The sequence below is a fragment of the Muscardinus avellanarius genome (assembly GCF_963383645.1).
Source record: "Muscardinus avellanarius genome assembly, chromosome: 5".
NCBI lineage: Eukaryota > Metazoa > Chordata > Mammalia > Rodentia > Gliridae > Muscardinus > Muscardinus avellanarius.
In genome coordinates, this window is record NC_137790.1 from 74867710 (window position 1) to 74882398 (window position 14689).

Sequence of the window (14689 nt, forward strand, 5' to 3'; positions counted from 1 at the left end):
AGCAACACCCCCAGCCCTATTTTTTATATACTTCATTTTGAAACAGGGTCTCACTGAGTTGCAAAGGGCCTCACTGAGTAGCTGAGGCTGTCCGTGAGCCTGGATCCTCCTGTCTCAGCCTCCTGAATGCTGGGATTACAAGTGTGCGCCACCACGTCCGGCTTTGTTTTGGCTTTAAAATGAACTACTTTTGTGTGTGTGTGTGTGTGTGTGTGTGTGTGTGCGCGCGGGTCTGGGAATGGAAACCAGGGGCATTCAACCCCTGAGCTACACCCCCTGCCCTATTTTTTATTCTTTATTTTGAAACAGGGTCTCACTAGGTTGCAGAGGGCCTCACTAAGTAGCTGAGGGTCCGCAAACCGCGATCCTCCTGTCTCAGCCTCCCGAATGCTGGGATTACAAGCGTGTGCCACCACGCCCGGCTAAAATGAACTACTTTTCTTCCTTCTTTCTTTCTTTCCTTCCTTCCTTCCTTCCTTTCTTTTTGTGGTTCTAGGGATTGAACCCAGGGTATTCTACCTCTGAGCAACATCCCCAGAACTTTTTTTTTTTTTTTGGTGGTACTGGAGGTGGAACCCAGAGGCTTTCTATACCCTCAGACCTATTTTATATTTTATTTGGAAACAGGGTCTCACTTAAGTTGCTGAGAGCCTCACTAAATAGCTGAGGCTAGCTTCAAACCTGCGTGAATCTCCTGTCTCAGCCTCCCAAGCGCAGGGGATTAAAAGTGTTTGCCACCACGCCCAGCTTGTTTTCTTTTGTTTTGTTTTGAAACAGGGTCTTGCTAGAATGTTGAGAGACTGCCTAAATTGCTAAACGCTGGCCTTGAACCTGCAATCCTTCTGTCTCAACCTCTCAACTACTAGGATGATGTAGGAATAAGCCATCACAGCCAGCTTATTTTGGATTTTAAATGTGTCAAACGCCGGGCGTGGTGGCACATGCCTGTAATCACCGCTCTTGGGAGGCAAAGACAGGAGGATTGCACAGGTTCGAAGCCAGCCGCGCTGGCTTAAGAGACCCTGTTTCCAAAAATAAAAAAAGTATGAAATAGGTCTGGGAGTGTAGCCCAGAGGTAGAAGGGCTTCCAGGAACCCCAGAACCACCAAACAAACAAAAAAAAAGTGTCAAGCCCTTTGAAATGTCTCCATTCAAAAGGTGGAAGCTACTCCCCTCCCTCTGCCTAAGAGCCCCACTCAGGATCCCGTGACTCACAGATGACAACAGCTTCTGGGTCTAGATAGACCCTGAGAAGCTCCCACCTTCTCTGTCTCTCCCTGACTGCTATGAGAGCATCGTCAGCCCTGTCAAGGACACTGAAGCAGCTCGCAGGCAAGTAGCATGAGGAAAAGCTCTGAGGATTCCTGGCCACCACCCCGGCCTGTCAGTGGGCCGCCAGCCCCAGCCATGACTGCAGCCTGCTGACCAGATGGGGCCTCCCACGGGATCCGGAGCCACAGCCACCATTGAGTCACGCTACGCCATGGCCCACAGCAAAGGCTGGGGATAGTATGGGTCCATTGATGCTTTATGCCACTAAATTTTCAAGAATTCTGTTCAACAGCAATAGATAACTAACATATATGCCAATTTCCCTCTGGAGAGAAGGAGGGGGAAATGGGCTGAAGAACGAATGTTTTGTTTGTTTGTTTACAGTACTGGGGATTGAGCCCTGGGGCATTCTACCACTGAGCTAAGGGCTAAGACCTTCTTATTTTGAAACAGGATCTCACTAAGTTACCACACACTAGCCTCAAATCTGTGATCCCCTCTCAGCCTCCCAAGTATTGGGATTCCAGGAATACACCACCACAGCCAGCTTCTTTTTTTTTTTTTTTTTTTTTTTTTGTAATAGGAATTGAAACCAGGGGCATTTCTACCTCCAAAACTATACCCTTCGGCCCTCCCTTTTAAAAAAATATTGAAATAAGGTCTCGCTAAGGGTTTCTGAGGGTCTCTCTAAATTTCTGTGGCTGGCCTGGAACCTACCACCCTCCTGTCTCAGCCTCCCAAGTACTGGGATTATAGCATGCGCCACCGTACCTGGCTCCAAGTTCATTTTTTTTTTAACTTTATTCTTTGCATTTTCCCCTTACATATATCAGAGTTGTTTAGGATGTTAGTGTTTTCTATATTTAAATAAAGGAAAAGAAATAAAGTTCAACCTAAGTTTATTTATTTTTTTTTCTGATCTATAAAGTAACATTAAGCTTGGCATGGTGGCACACGCTCATAATCTCAGTACTTGGGAGGCTGAGACAGGAGGATCACAGGATCTTGGCCAGCCTAGGCTACTTAGTGAGGCCCTTTACAACTCATTGAGACCCTGTTTCAAAATAAAGAATAAAAAATAGGGCTGGGGGTGTGGCTTGGAGGTAGAATGCCCCTGGGTTCCATCCCCAGTGCCACACACACACACACACACAAAAAAAATTAACACTAATGAAAAAGGACAGCGTCAGAGGACAGGCACTACCCAACAGCAAGACTTCTACACAGCAATAATAATGAAGGCAGCATGGGTGGAAAAAAATAGACACACAGGTCAACGGAACAGCACAGAGAACCAGAAATAGACCCACATAAACGCAGCCAGCTGGCCACAGACAAAGAGCCAAGGCAATTCAATGGGGACAGGAGAGACTCGTCAACAAATGGTTCTGGAACAACTGGACATCAACATGTAAACAAACAAACAAACAAATAAATAATCTAGATACATCTATCACAAAATATCACTCAAAATGGGTCATAGATTGAAATGTAAAACATTAAACTTCTACTCTATATGCCAATAATGAATTCACTAAGAAATCATGAAAGCAATCCCATTCGCAATAGCTACAAAAAATAAATTTCCTAAGAACAAATTTAACCAAGGAAGTGAAAGACCTGTGCAATAAAATATACAGAGCACTCTTGGGCTGGGTGTGGCAGTGCACACCTGTAATCCCAGCATTTGGGAAACGAGGATAGCGACCTAAAGATGGCAGGTTCGCAGCCAGCCTCAGCAACTTAGTAAGGTCCTCTGCAACTTAGTGAGACCCTGACTTCTCCCGTGTTCCTAAATGGGAAGAGACTGTTGCTAAAATGTCTGTACTGAGCCAGACATGGCAGCCCACACCTGCAATCCCAGTACTTGGGAGGCTGAGACAAGAGAATGGCCTGTTTGAGGACAGCCTCAGAAATATGGACCATTAGCAACCTAGCAAGACCCTGTTTCAAACCAAAAAATAAAAAGGCCTAGGGTAGAATGCCCCTGAGTTCAGTATTCCCAGTATAACACTACACACACACACACACACACACACACACACACACACACACACCCCTATAATACACAAAGTAACCTACAGATCTGATGCAATCCCCATCAAAATACCAATGACATTCTTCACAGAACTAGGAAAAAAGCTTAAAATTCATATGGAACAAACAACAAAGGACCCCAAATAGCCAAAGCAATCTTGAGCACACCACCTGACTTCAAAACGTACTAGAAATCTGCTGGGTGCAGTGGCCCAGGCGACGCGGAATCCCAGTACTTGAGAAGCTGAGGCAAGAGGACTCAGGTTCAAGGCCAGTAACTTGGCAAGACCCTGTTTCAAAGTAAAAAATAGGGTTGAAGAATAGCTCAGAGGTAGAATGCCCTGGTTCAGTCCAAGGTAACACACACACACACACACACACACACACACACACACACACGGAAGCTGTAACAATCAAAACAGCATAGTATTGGTATTAAACAGACACATAGATCAATGGAACAGAATAGGGATCCCAGAAATTGACCCATGCATCTACAGCAAACTGATTCTCTGCAAAGGCACTAAAAACGTATGCTAGAGAAAGGACAGTGCCTTTAATAAATGTTGCCGGTATAATTGGATGTCTACATGCAGAAGACTAAAACTTGACCCCCCCGTCTCGCCTCATACAAAAATCAACTCAAAATGGATCAAAGACCTAAGTGTAAGACCTGCGACGCTGAATCTACCAGAAGAAAACACAGGGGAAACACTTCGAGACATTGATATAGAAAGTGATTTTCTGGATAGAACTCAAAAAGCACAGGAACCAAAAGCAAACAACTGACAAACGGGATGACATCAAACTAAAAAGCTTCTGCACAGCAAAGGAAACAGTCAGCACAGAGAAGAGATAACCCGCAACAGGAGAAAACATTTGGCAGCTATTCATCAGACATAAAGCTAGATCCAGAATATATAAGGGACTCAGAAAGCTCAATAAGAACAACAATCTAAGATTGTGTCATTCTGACTACATGACATTCCAGAAAAGGCAAAACTATGGAGGCAGAAAGAAGCAAGTGGTGGGCAGGAGTTGGGGGTGAACAGGTGGAGCGTAGGGGACTTTGAGGACAGTAAAACTTTTCCATGTGATACTGGATTGTGACCGTTTGCATTACATATTGTCAAAACCCACAGAATGTATAAGACCAAGAATGAACCTTAAACTATGGATTTTAGTTAAAAATAACATGTCAATATCCATTCTTTCGTTGTAACAAATGTACCACACAAATGCAAGATATTAATAACAGGGGAAGCTGTGCAGGGGGATGGAAAGAAGGGGCATATACAAACTCTATGCATTATCTACGAAAGTCTCTGTACACCTGATGCTGCTTCAAAAACATCTCTTAAGTGTCGGGCGTGGTGGCGCACGAACTTACTTCTGGAAGTGTAGCTCAGAGGTAGAAGGCTCCTGGGTTCAATCCCCAGTAACACACACACACACACACACACACACACACACACACACACACACATACACATACACACACACACACACGTCAAGCACCGCACATAATCTCAACAGGTAGACAATCAGTTTACTCTTAGGCAGTTCCTTCCAGTCTTTTTTCAAATGTCTACATATGTATCTTTAAAAAAATAGTTGAAATCATTCTGCTAAATCCATTCTGCAGGTTTAGAGTCTGATTTCAGTTTGAATTTTTAACCACAAAGAAAATAGCCCCATATAAAACATTGATGATACCAAAAACAGATTCTAGAGGGGCTCGTTGCTATGGAAATAATTGAAAACAAATTTCCGCTCACGCTGTACCCTGCTAATGCACTGACCAGAGGGAAGGAGAAATATTTGTAGTAACTTAGAAGAGGAGCCAAGAAAACTTCTAATCAAGAAGGAGGAAAACGCATCAGTCTAGTGAGATTTCAAACAGGCCAGCAGCCTTACCCTGCAATTTAACTACTTCTGCTCTTTCAGTAACCATCTGTGCAGGGGGAAGGCCCGGGCAATCGGGGACCGGCGTGGACAGTTCTCTGGACAGTTTGGTGGCCCAAAGCCAGTACGTCTCTCTCAGTGGGGGACCATCTCTGCAGAATGGTCCAAGGCCAGGGAAAGCAATCAGCTCTTCCCCCTATGGAGATGCTCCAGTCAGCACGCTGCGGGATCAGGCAGCAACGTGGACCCCGCGGGCCTCAGCACTGGGGTGGTCTGCCGTAGAACTAACCTTTACACGCCGGATCATGGGGTGGTCTGGAGGTTCTGGGGAAGGACCCGGGATGCCAGAGGGTACCAGGCATTCAGAGAATTGAGGAGCATGACAATTTCCCAGCAGAAAATTATAACATCCAAAGAAGAGATAAGGCAGGTGGGTACAACAAACTGGATCCCAACCTGTCTACACCAGTGCTGTGATAAAGGCAAGGTGGCTTAGAACAAGCGTCAGGAGCAGCCCCGAAAGGGCAAAGCGGCTGCTGCCACAAGGACACGGGCCACTTCCCACCTCAGGGAAAGGCTCAGCGGCAAAGCCGAATAGGTCTAGTTTCAAAGCCCAGCAGCACCACAAACTGTAGCATCTTTGAGCCTCGACTTCTCACCTATACCATATGGCTGTTCTTATCTCAAGAGGTTATGATAAGGACTAAATAAAGACAGACCATGTCACTAACACCACCATGACCGCCACCATCTCTACAGGTAATTGTCTGTGCTGAGATTTACTTTCTTTCTTTTTTTTTGGTACTGGGGACTGAGCCCAAGGGTGCTCTACTTCTAGGCTACACTCCCAGCCCTAGTTTGTTTTTTTATTTTGAAGGAGAGCCTCACTAAATGACCATGTACTGTTGGTCTTGAACCCGTGATACTCCTGTCTCAGCCTCCCATGTACTGAGATTACAAGCATGAACGTCTCGTATGTAGATTTTTTTTTAACAACACTGTTGGCTCTATCTTCCTTTCTCATCCACAGCCTGGTGTAGATGCCTGGTGACAACTGCCATATCAAGACAGAGTCCCTAAAGTGTGGGATGACAGGCAGCTGCCTTTCTTCTTCAGTACCCTCAGAATAGCACCGCATTTTGGAGAGAAACAAAGTTGGCTTCGATGCCAAATAGCACAAATCAGAAAGCTGCAGAGCTGTACATGCTCTGGGTAGGAGCTTCTCGCTCGGCGCCTGAGGATTCAGGATTCGAGTTGCAGATCATCCTCAAGGCTGAGGAAAACCCAGGGTGAGATTCATCAGTGATAGATATATTACAAAGATATGATACCACTTCCAAGGGGATAAAGTCATACCAGGTGGCTGATTTCCTTTCAGCTTAGTTAATAGATGCATATTTTTATTTTGAAAAATAATTTTGTACAGAACACTATAAATAACCAAACATATTTGTCCACATCTCCCAGAAATAACAATTGTTAATATTGTTATATCGAGTCATTTATTTATTTATTTTCAGTTTTACAGTGCAGGAATTAAACCTAGAGCCTCACACACTCTAGACAACGTCCTTTAAAAAAGTAGAGGGTGGCCGGGCAAGCTTGTAATCCCAGCATTTGTGAGGCTGAGACAGGAAGATCACGGTTCAAGGAGAGCCTCAGCTACTTAGCAAGGCCCTCTGCAACTCGGTGAGCTGTATTTCAAAATAAAGAATAAAAAATAGGGCTGGGGGTGTAGGTCGGAGGTAGAACGCCCCTGTGTTCCATCCCCAGTACCACACAAAAAAAGTAGAGGTCGACAGATAAAATTATTTTTCTTCTATACCCCCATATTTATTTCGTGCCTCGTCGTCCAATCACAGTTATGAATTTGATCCATATCCATCTATTTCTGCTTCTTAAAAATTTTACATTTGGGGATTTTGCTTTTAAGAGAAAGAAAAGAAACATGGAAAGTGTGTGAAATGAAAATGTGTGTGTATGAAGACAGCTTCTGGCCCATGACCTGCACCAACACACACCCACTCACCTGTGGGCACACCTGCAGAGGAGGGTCAGCTCCAAACCCACACCTATTAACATCTACAAAGCACTGTAAACCTATCAATAGGCCATATGTGGGACTCTTATGGGCAGGGCTCACCTGGGTCCAGGTGGGTGAATGAGCCCACCACAAAGTCCAGCGTGGACACGGCCAGCAGCAGCAGCAGCAGCAGCTGGAGGCGGATGATCCATTTGACCCCAGCAAGGTTGATCCCCAGCAAGGCCAGAAGCACCGCAACTGAAATTCCTCGTACGGCCCAGATGTTCCCAAGGCCCAGCAAATCCGAGATGGACTCAGCGAAGCCGGTGATGTACATGGCACCTGCAACACACTGCCCGGCAGTTCCAGGTAGGAAGGGCCGGCACAAAGACGAGCGTCAGGGGCCCGAGGGTCCTGCTCACCCGACAAGCACAACGTGGCACGGCACAGAGGCCCAGCACCTGACCCTCTGCCCCGGAGTCAGCCACGGCCCCACTTTTGCTCTTTTCGTCTTGACAAAGGGAGGGTGAGCGTAGAGCCCAAGCAGAGAGCTGGCTGCTTCTGTGGGCGAGAGGTCTGGGCTGGAGAGGCCTTTGGAGTTCTCCCTCTGCATTATTCAAGCCCTAAATCTAGAACAAGGACACGCGGAGGCCCATCTTCAGAGCACAGAGCAAAACAGTATCCTCTGCGTTTCTTTAGGTCAGTATTATTTCTTAAGTTATCTAAAGCGGGCATGTCTTTTCAATGTCATGGGTGACAGAGGCCACCCAAGGACTGTCCAGGTGAATGTACTTTGCTCACTGCATGCTGTTGATTGGCTGTATGACAGAATCCCACTTAGTAAAGTTACATGTTAACTTATGCATTTTTTCCCAGTAGAGATTCAAATAACTTCTGTCCAGGGGAACAGATACTTCAAAAGATTAGAGATTGTTGTTCAGTAAGACATTACCTCATTCTATATTTACCCCAGCAAGCTTATCCTCACATTTACTTATTAAATTGCCTAACTGTGGATTTGTAGATTGGATCTCTATCCACCGAGTGTCCACGCCTACCACTCACGGCTCTTTTTGACTCTTCAGCTAATTCACAAGTTTAAAAAAAAATCCTTGGCACACATATACTTGATATTTGTCTGAGAGTCATAAGTTTTATTTTAAAGCTTTTTTTTTTTGGTGGTGGTGGTACTGGGGTTCCTGGAAGCCCTTCTACCTCCGGGCTATACTCCCAGACCTATTTTATACTTTATTTGGAAACAGGGTCTCACTAAGTTGCTGAGAGCCTCACTAAGTAGCTGAGGCTGGCTTCGAACCTGTGTGATCCACCTGTCTCAGCCTCCCAAGCGCGGGGATTACAAGTGTGGGCCACCACGCCCAGCTTAAAGCATTTTAAATGTAATGTAGCCGGGCGTGGTGGCGCACGCTTGTAATCCCCGCGCTTGGGAGGCGGAGACAGGAGGATCGTGCTGGTTCGCAGCCAGCCTCGCTGGTTTAAGAGACTCTGTTTCCACATAAAAATGTTAAAAAAAATAGGTCTGGGAGTGTAGCCCGTGGGAGTGTATCCCGGAGGTAGAAGGGCTTCCAGGAACCCCAGTACCACCAAAAAAAAAAAAAAAAATGTAATGTATAAAATAGTTGAAAATAGCACCAGCCTCAGCAGGCGCAGTCCTCAGCCGCGGCCAGTCCTCAGGCTGATCCCTTCCCTCCAGCAGCCCTGGCCACTCTCGTCACCACCGCCCCAGCTGTGCTTTGTCATGAAGCTTCTCCTCATTCCCATTTCCTGATAAATATGCTAACTGCCAACGCCACACAACAGAGTATCTATCTAGGTCCATATTCTATTATCATTCCATGTATCTGTCTCCCAAATCACTACCAAGAATGCAAACATCGTGTGTGAGTGTGTGTGTGTGTGTGTGTGTGTGTGTACTGGAGACTGAACCCAGAGGCATTCTACCTCTGAGCTATACTCCCAGGCCCTTTTTGTTTTGTTTTGAAACAGGGTCTTGTTAGTTTGCTGAGACTGGTCTTGAACCTTTGATCCTCCTGTCTCAACCTCCAAAGTACTGGGACTTACAGGCTTGTGCCACCATGTCTGACAAGGCAAAAATCTTTTCTTTTCCTTTTCTTTCTTTCTTTTTTTTTTTTTTTTCAGTACTGAAAATTGAACCCAGGGGCATTCTACCTCTGAGTTACATCTCTATACTATTTTTATTCTTTTTTTACTCTTTACTTGAAACAGGGTCTCCCTACGTTACAGAAGGCCTAAGTAGCTGATGCTGGCTGCCAACCTGCGATCCTCCTGTCTCAGCCACCCGAATGCTGGGATTACAAGCATGCACCACCACGCCCGGCTCTGTGAACATCTTTTAAAAATAAAAATTTTATGTTGATTTGCATCTCTTCAAATACTGCGCATTTGCTAAGTATGTCACCAGCATTCAATGAATATTTTGTGATATGCTGACTATAAAATGCACTTTGGGAAAAAGGCATCATCAAGTCCCGGGCCTTCTGTGTCCAGGCCAGGAAGGAGGGAAGCTTCTGTATCTGAGGGAGCTCACGCACAGGCCCTACCTTCACTGAGATCGGCTCACTTTGTAATCAGGCACATGACATTTTTCTCAATGTTCCAACAAATTCACACGCTTAAATAGTTATTCCAGTGCCCCCATAATAATGGGCATTTCTGTTCACACTAGAACTGTGAGCCGGGCATAGTGGTGCATGCCTGTTATCCCAGTACATGGAAAGCTGAGACAAGACAATCACAGGTTCAAAGACACCTCAGCAACATTGTGAGACTTTTAGCAACCTCGTGAGACCCTGTTGCAAAACAAAAAAATTAGAAAATAAGGGCTGGGGGTATGGCTTGGGGATAGAATGTCCCTGTGTTTAATTCCCGTACCAAAAAAAAAAAAAAAAAAAAAAAGAAAGAGAAAGAAAGAAAGAAAGAGAAAAAATAATGGAATAATGGAAAGTACAATCATCTCTGAAAGAGAGAGACTGACCTGTTTTCCAACATTCAACTCAGAACTCAGACTTCCTCTTAGCTTCCCCCCAGGAGCGTGCTGGTGGTAATGATGCTATTTCGACAGCATCCGGCCAGGTCAACGGGACTCTTTACGGCCAGATTTATCTGAGTTTAAAAAGTAAACGATGAGCACGTGGTAGTAATGATGGTGTGCGTGGACCTCGCCTCCCTGGTGCCCCGCGTTTCCGATGTGAAGAGGATGACCCCAGAACTTGACCGTGATCATTTGCACCTGGAGCGTCCGAACTGATTTTTTTTCCCTAGCTGCAGAATTTTTGTGTTTAAAGGGGTAGGCCACGCTGTAAATACTGCCTTATGTTTCCAATAACTTCAGCAGAGCCTCTCATTCAGGTTTGCACCTAAAATGTTTGTAAGCCCAAAGATGTCGGCAAGGGGAGAAGGCTCCTTGGGATGCTGAAGACGGCTGGGTCATTAGCAGCGTCGACTGTGACACCAGAGAAAGGCCAAATGCTGTGTGACTTGGGAAAGTATCTCAACCTCTCTGTGTCTCCTTCCCTAACCTGTAGAGCACAGGTGATAAGACTCCTAACTTCAGGTTGGTGTGAGGATTAAATGAGCTACTTTATGTAAAGTTCTACAACAATCTCTGGTTCACAGTTAGAATTACAGAAATGATAACTGTTGACATGTCATTATGACATTATTATTCCCAGCCACTATGAAAGAGGAAACAGTAGCCAGCTATAAATATTCTAAAATACTTTGCTAATGCTAAGTAAATGATACCAATGTCCCTGGAAAGTTGTAGTTTAAGTTGTCAATAAAGATCTTGAAGTCAGAGAGACTGACTTGAAGGAGAAGAAATAACAGTCCAAAATCAAATGATCATCTCAAAGTCTACGAGCTTGAGGTTAGAGGTGAGGGTGTCTATAAAGAGTGGAAAGAAATTTCCTATTTCATCAGGGAGCATCTAGCAAGTAGTATGACTTGGTTGGGATGTTTAGAAAAAGTAAAATAAGTAAACAGAAAAATACAAGCCTAATTATGGCTTCTAAGGTGGCCTGCCACTACGAGCTGAACTGAGCACAGGAGAACTTCCAAATCAGCCTGGGGGAAACTGCAATACAGATAAATTGGACCCACGTGGGAAAAGCCAGTAGTAAAAAACAAGACTTCAAATTACGTAGAAAGTGATGAAAAGGAGAGTCCTGAACCTCAAGAGACAGAACCAAACTTGTATTCCGAAGGGGGAAAAATTAGTCCTAGATATTTCTATTAGTTAAAAAAGAAAGAAGACAGACATGGTGGTGCAGGCCTGTGATCCCAGTAATTAGGAGGCTGAAATAGGAGGACTGCAGGTTCAAGGCGGCTTCGGCAATGTAGCAAGACTCTCAGCGACCAGCAAGACCGGGTTTCAAAACAAAAACATAAAATCGCTATGGGTGGAGCTAGAAGGTAGAATGCCTCTGGGTTTAACCACAAGAAGGAAGGAAGGAGGGAAGAAAGGAAGGAAGGAAAAATTAACTGAGGAGGTCATAAATAGATAAACATAAATAGAGTGAAAAGGCATTTAGTATAGAGAAATATGAACTGGAAGAAAAGTAATAAGAGAAAAAAACAAAAAACAAAGGTTAATCCTTTAAAAAAATTAATAAAATAGATAACCCCTGGCAGCCTGATTAAGAAGAGAAAATGTGAGCCAGGTGTGGTGTTGCACGCTTGTGATCCCAGCATCTGGGAGGCTGAGACTGGAGGATCACGTGTGCGACCAGCCTCGGCTACTCAGTGAGGCCCTCTGCAACTCAGTGAAACCCATTTTCAAAATAAAGAATAAAAAATAGGGCTGGGGGTGTAGCTCGGAGGAAGAATGCCCCGGGTTTCATCTCCAGTACTGAAAAGAGAGAGAGAGAGAGAGAGAGAGAGAGAGAGAGAGAGAGAGAGAGAGAATGAATGAAAAATATAGACTATTAGGAATGAAAAAGGACTAAAACGACTCATACAGAAGACAGTAAGAGTACAGAGCAGAAACTTGCCCAACTCTGGGAAGCTCATGGTATACAATGTTAAGCAACTCCCATGCGTAGGAGTTGCTTAATAATGGTTAAAAGACCTGAGCTAGAGGACTACCTGTGACTTACTGGAAAGCGAGACTTCACACAACAGAACAGTATGAAATGTATCCTAATTTTTATAAAAATAAGCGAGTCCTTCAAAACCCACAAGTGGGTGGCTATAGTAGTGGAGAATGCTGTCTGTGGTTTACACAGGTACCTCGAGGTATGGGAGAACGTCTCCTTTCCATTATCTCCGATGTGTTAACTGACTACGGTGAATATCATTTTGCAATTTTAAAAGAATTTTGTAGAGCCAGGCATGGTGGTGCACGCCTGTAACCCCAGTACTTGGGAGGCTGAGACAGGAAGATCCCAGATTCGAAGCCAGTCTCAGCAAATTAGCAAGGCTCGGTTTCAAATAAAAAAAATTAAATAGGGCTGGGAGGTCTAGCTCAGAGATAGAACACTCTGGGGTTCAATCCCTAGGACCAAAGTAAAACAAGATAATTTTATAAAGAAGAAATAAGAGCAAGCATCCTGAGAGTACCATTAGGTTTACGTAAAAACTATGGTGGGGCATGATGAAGCCCAGTCCAAATGTGTTCAGGGAAGCAGCCCAGGACGGAAGGCCCTCACCCACACCGGCTCACAGAGCCAGCTCAGGGCTGGTCTGAATTCAAGCCACCAGGAGTGGACGCTCAGGGTCTGCCAGTCTGATTTTATTTCTTATTTGGAAACAGGATCTTGCTAGGTTGATAGGTTGACAAGAGTCGCACTATTTGCTACAGCTCTCCTCAAGCCTGCAATCCTCCTGTCTCATCCTCCCAGGTACTGGGATTACAGGCACGCACCAACATGCCCAGTTAAGGTATTTTGTTTTATTTATTTTATTTATTTTTTGGATGGTACTGGGGGTGGAACCCAGGGGCTTTTTACCTCTGGGCTATACTCCCAGACCTATTTTATATTTTATTTGGAAACAGGGTCTCACTAAGTTGCTGAGAGCCTCACTAAGTAGCTGAGGCTGGCTTCGAACCTGTGCGATCCCCCTGTCTCAGCCTCCCAAGTGTGGGGATTTTAGGCATGCGCCACCACGCCCGGCTAGGGTATTTTGTTTTAAAGAGTCACAGTTCATGCTCATAGACCTTTTTCTCCATCTTTGGATACCTTATCAGGGGGCCGGAGCCGTCCCTCCACACCGCCTCCTCCTGACACAAATCCCTGACTTAGGTCAAAGCTGATGGACTGCGTGTCTCGTGTGCGTGCTGACTCCCATGAGGAAGCTCCAGACCTCTGGGTCTATAGCCGATTCCCAATTTCCACTGTGCTTGTACAGAGTCCAGCACGGACCACAATAGCTGTTGCAATGCTTCTAGACACTTCATGCAGGCTGAAGCTGGACATTATAGTGTCCAGTTAAGCCACTCCCAAGAAGCCCTCAGGCCCACACGGGCAAGTGGAGCAGGGAGCAGGAGGTCTCTAGTCTCTGTAGCCCAGGCCTCAGAAGCCAGGGAGGAAGGCTTGGGAGTGTTAGGGCTGGGATGGCAAGTGTCCCCCAGAGACTCGGATGTCGAAGGCTGGGTCCCCAGAGCACAACGTTCAGAGTGGGGCTCTTGGGAGGCGAAAGAGTCACGAGGGCTGGGCCTGGTCTGTCCACTGATCGGTTCACAGCACATAGGATTACTGGGAGGTGGTGGACACTTAGGAGGGGGCCTGGGGGAAGAAGAAGGTCACTGGGGTCCCTGGGGTGTGCCCCACGGGGTAATTCCTGTTCCTAGACCCTTCCTCTCCTCTTTCTCTCTACTCCCTGGCTGTGCAGCCTCCGACCATGATGTTCTGCGTCATCAGAGGCCCAGAAGCAAAGGAGCCAGCCGATCATGGACTGCACCGCTGAAAGCCCTGAGCAAAGTAAACCTTTCCTCTTTAAACTTGTTACATCAGGTATTTTCTCACAGTAACGTACAGCTGGCTAATAGGAGCATGCAGAACAATGACACCATTTTGCAAACCTCCAGAATCATTATTCTCAGTGTTTGCACCTCTTAAGGTTTAGGGCAAGGCCCGGCAAGCTGGCCCACGCCTAATCCCAGCACTTGGGAGGCTGAAGGATTGCAGATTCAAGGACAGCCTCGGCAACTTAGGAAGACCACGTTTCCAGAATATATATATATATATATATATATATATATATATATATATATATATATATGGGCTGGGATGTAGCTAAGAGGTAGAATGTCAATGGGTTCAATCCTCAGTACCAAAAATAAATAAATAAATAATATATATGGGCTGGGATGTAGCTAAGAGGTAGAATGTCAATGGGTTCAATCCTCAGTACCAAAAATAAATAAATAAATAAATAATCTAGTCACTGGCCAAATTCTGCTTGCTGCCTGTT

At 45.3% G+C, this 14689-nt stretch overlaps 1 protein-coding gene across 1 annotated transcript in view; it reads right to left on the reverse strand.

The window, feature by feature from the left end:
* The window catches only part of SLC12A8 (solute carrier family 12 member 8), a gene marked incomplete at both ends in the record, with an annotated part of 174153 nt that overhangs the window by 117156 nt on the left and 42308 nt on the right, over positions 1-14689 (reverse strand). The window contains one exon of the mRNA XM_080696536.1: positions 7358-7589. Within this exon, the coding sequence (XP_080552662.1) occupies positions 7358-7589 (232 nt within the window). The remainder of the gene's footprint in view (positions 1-7357; positions 7590-14689) is intronic.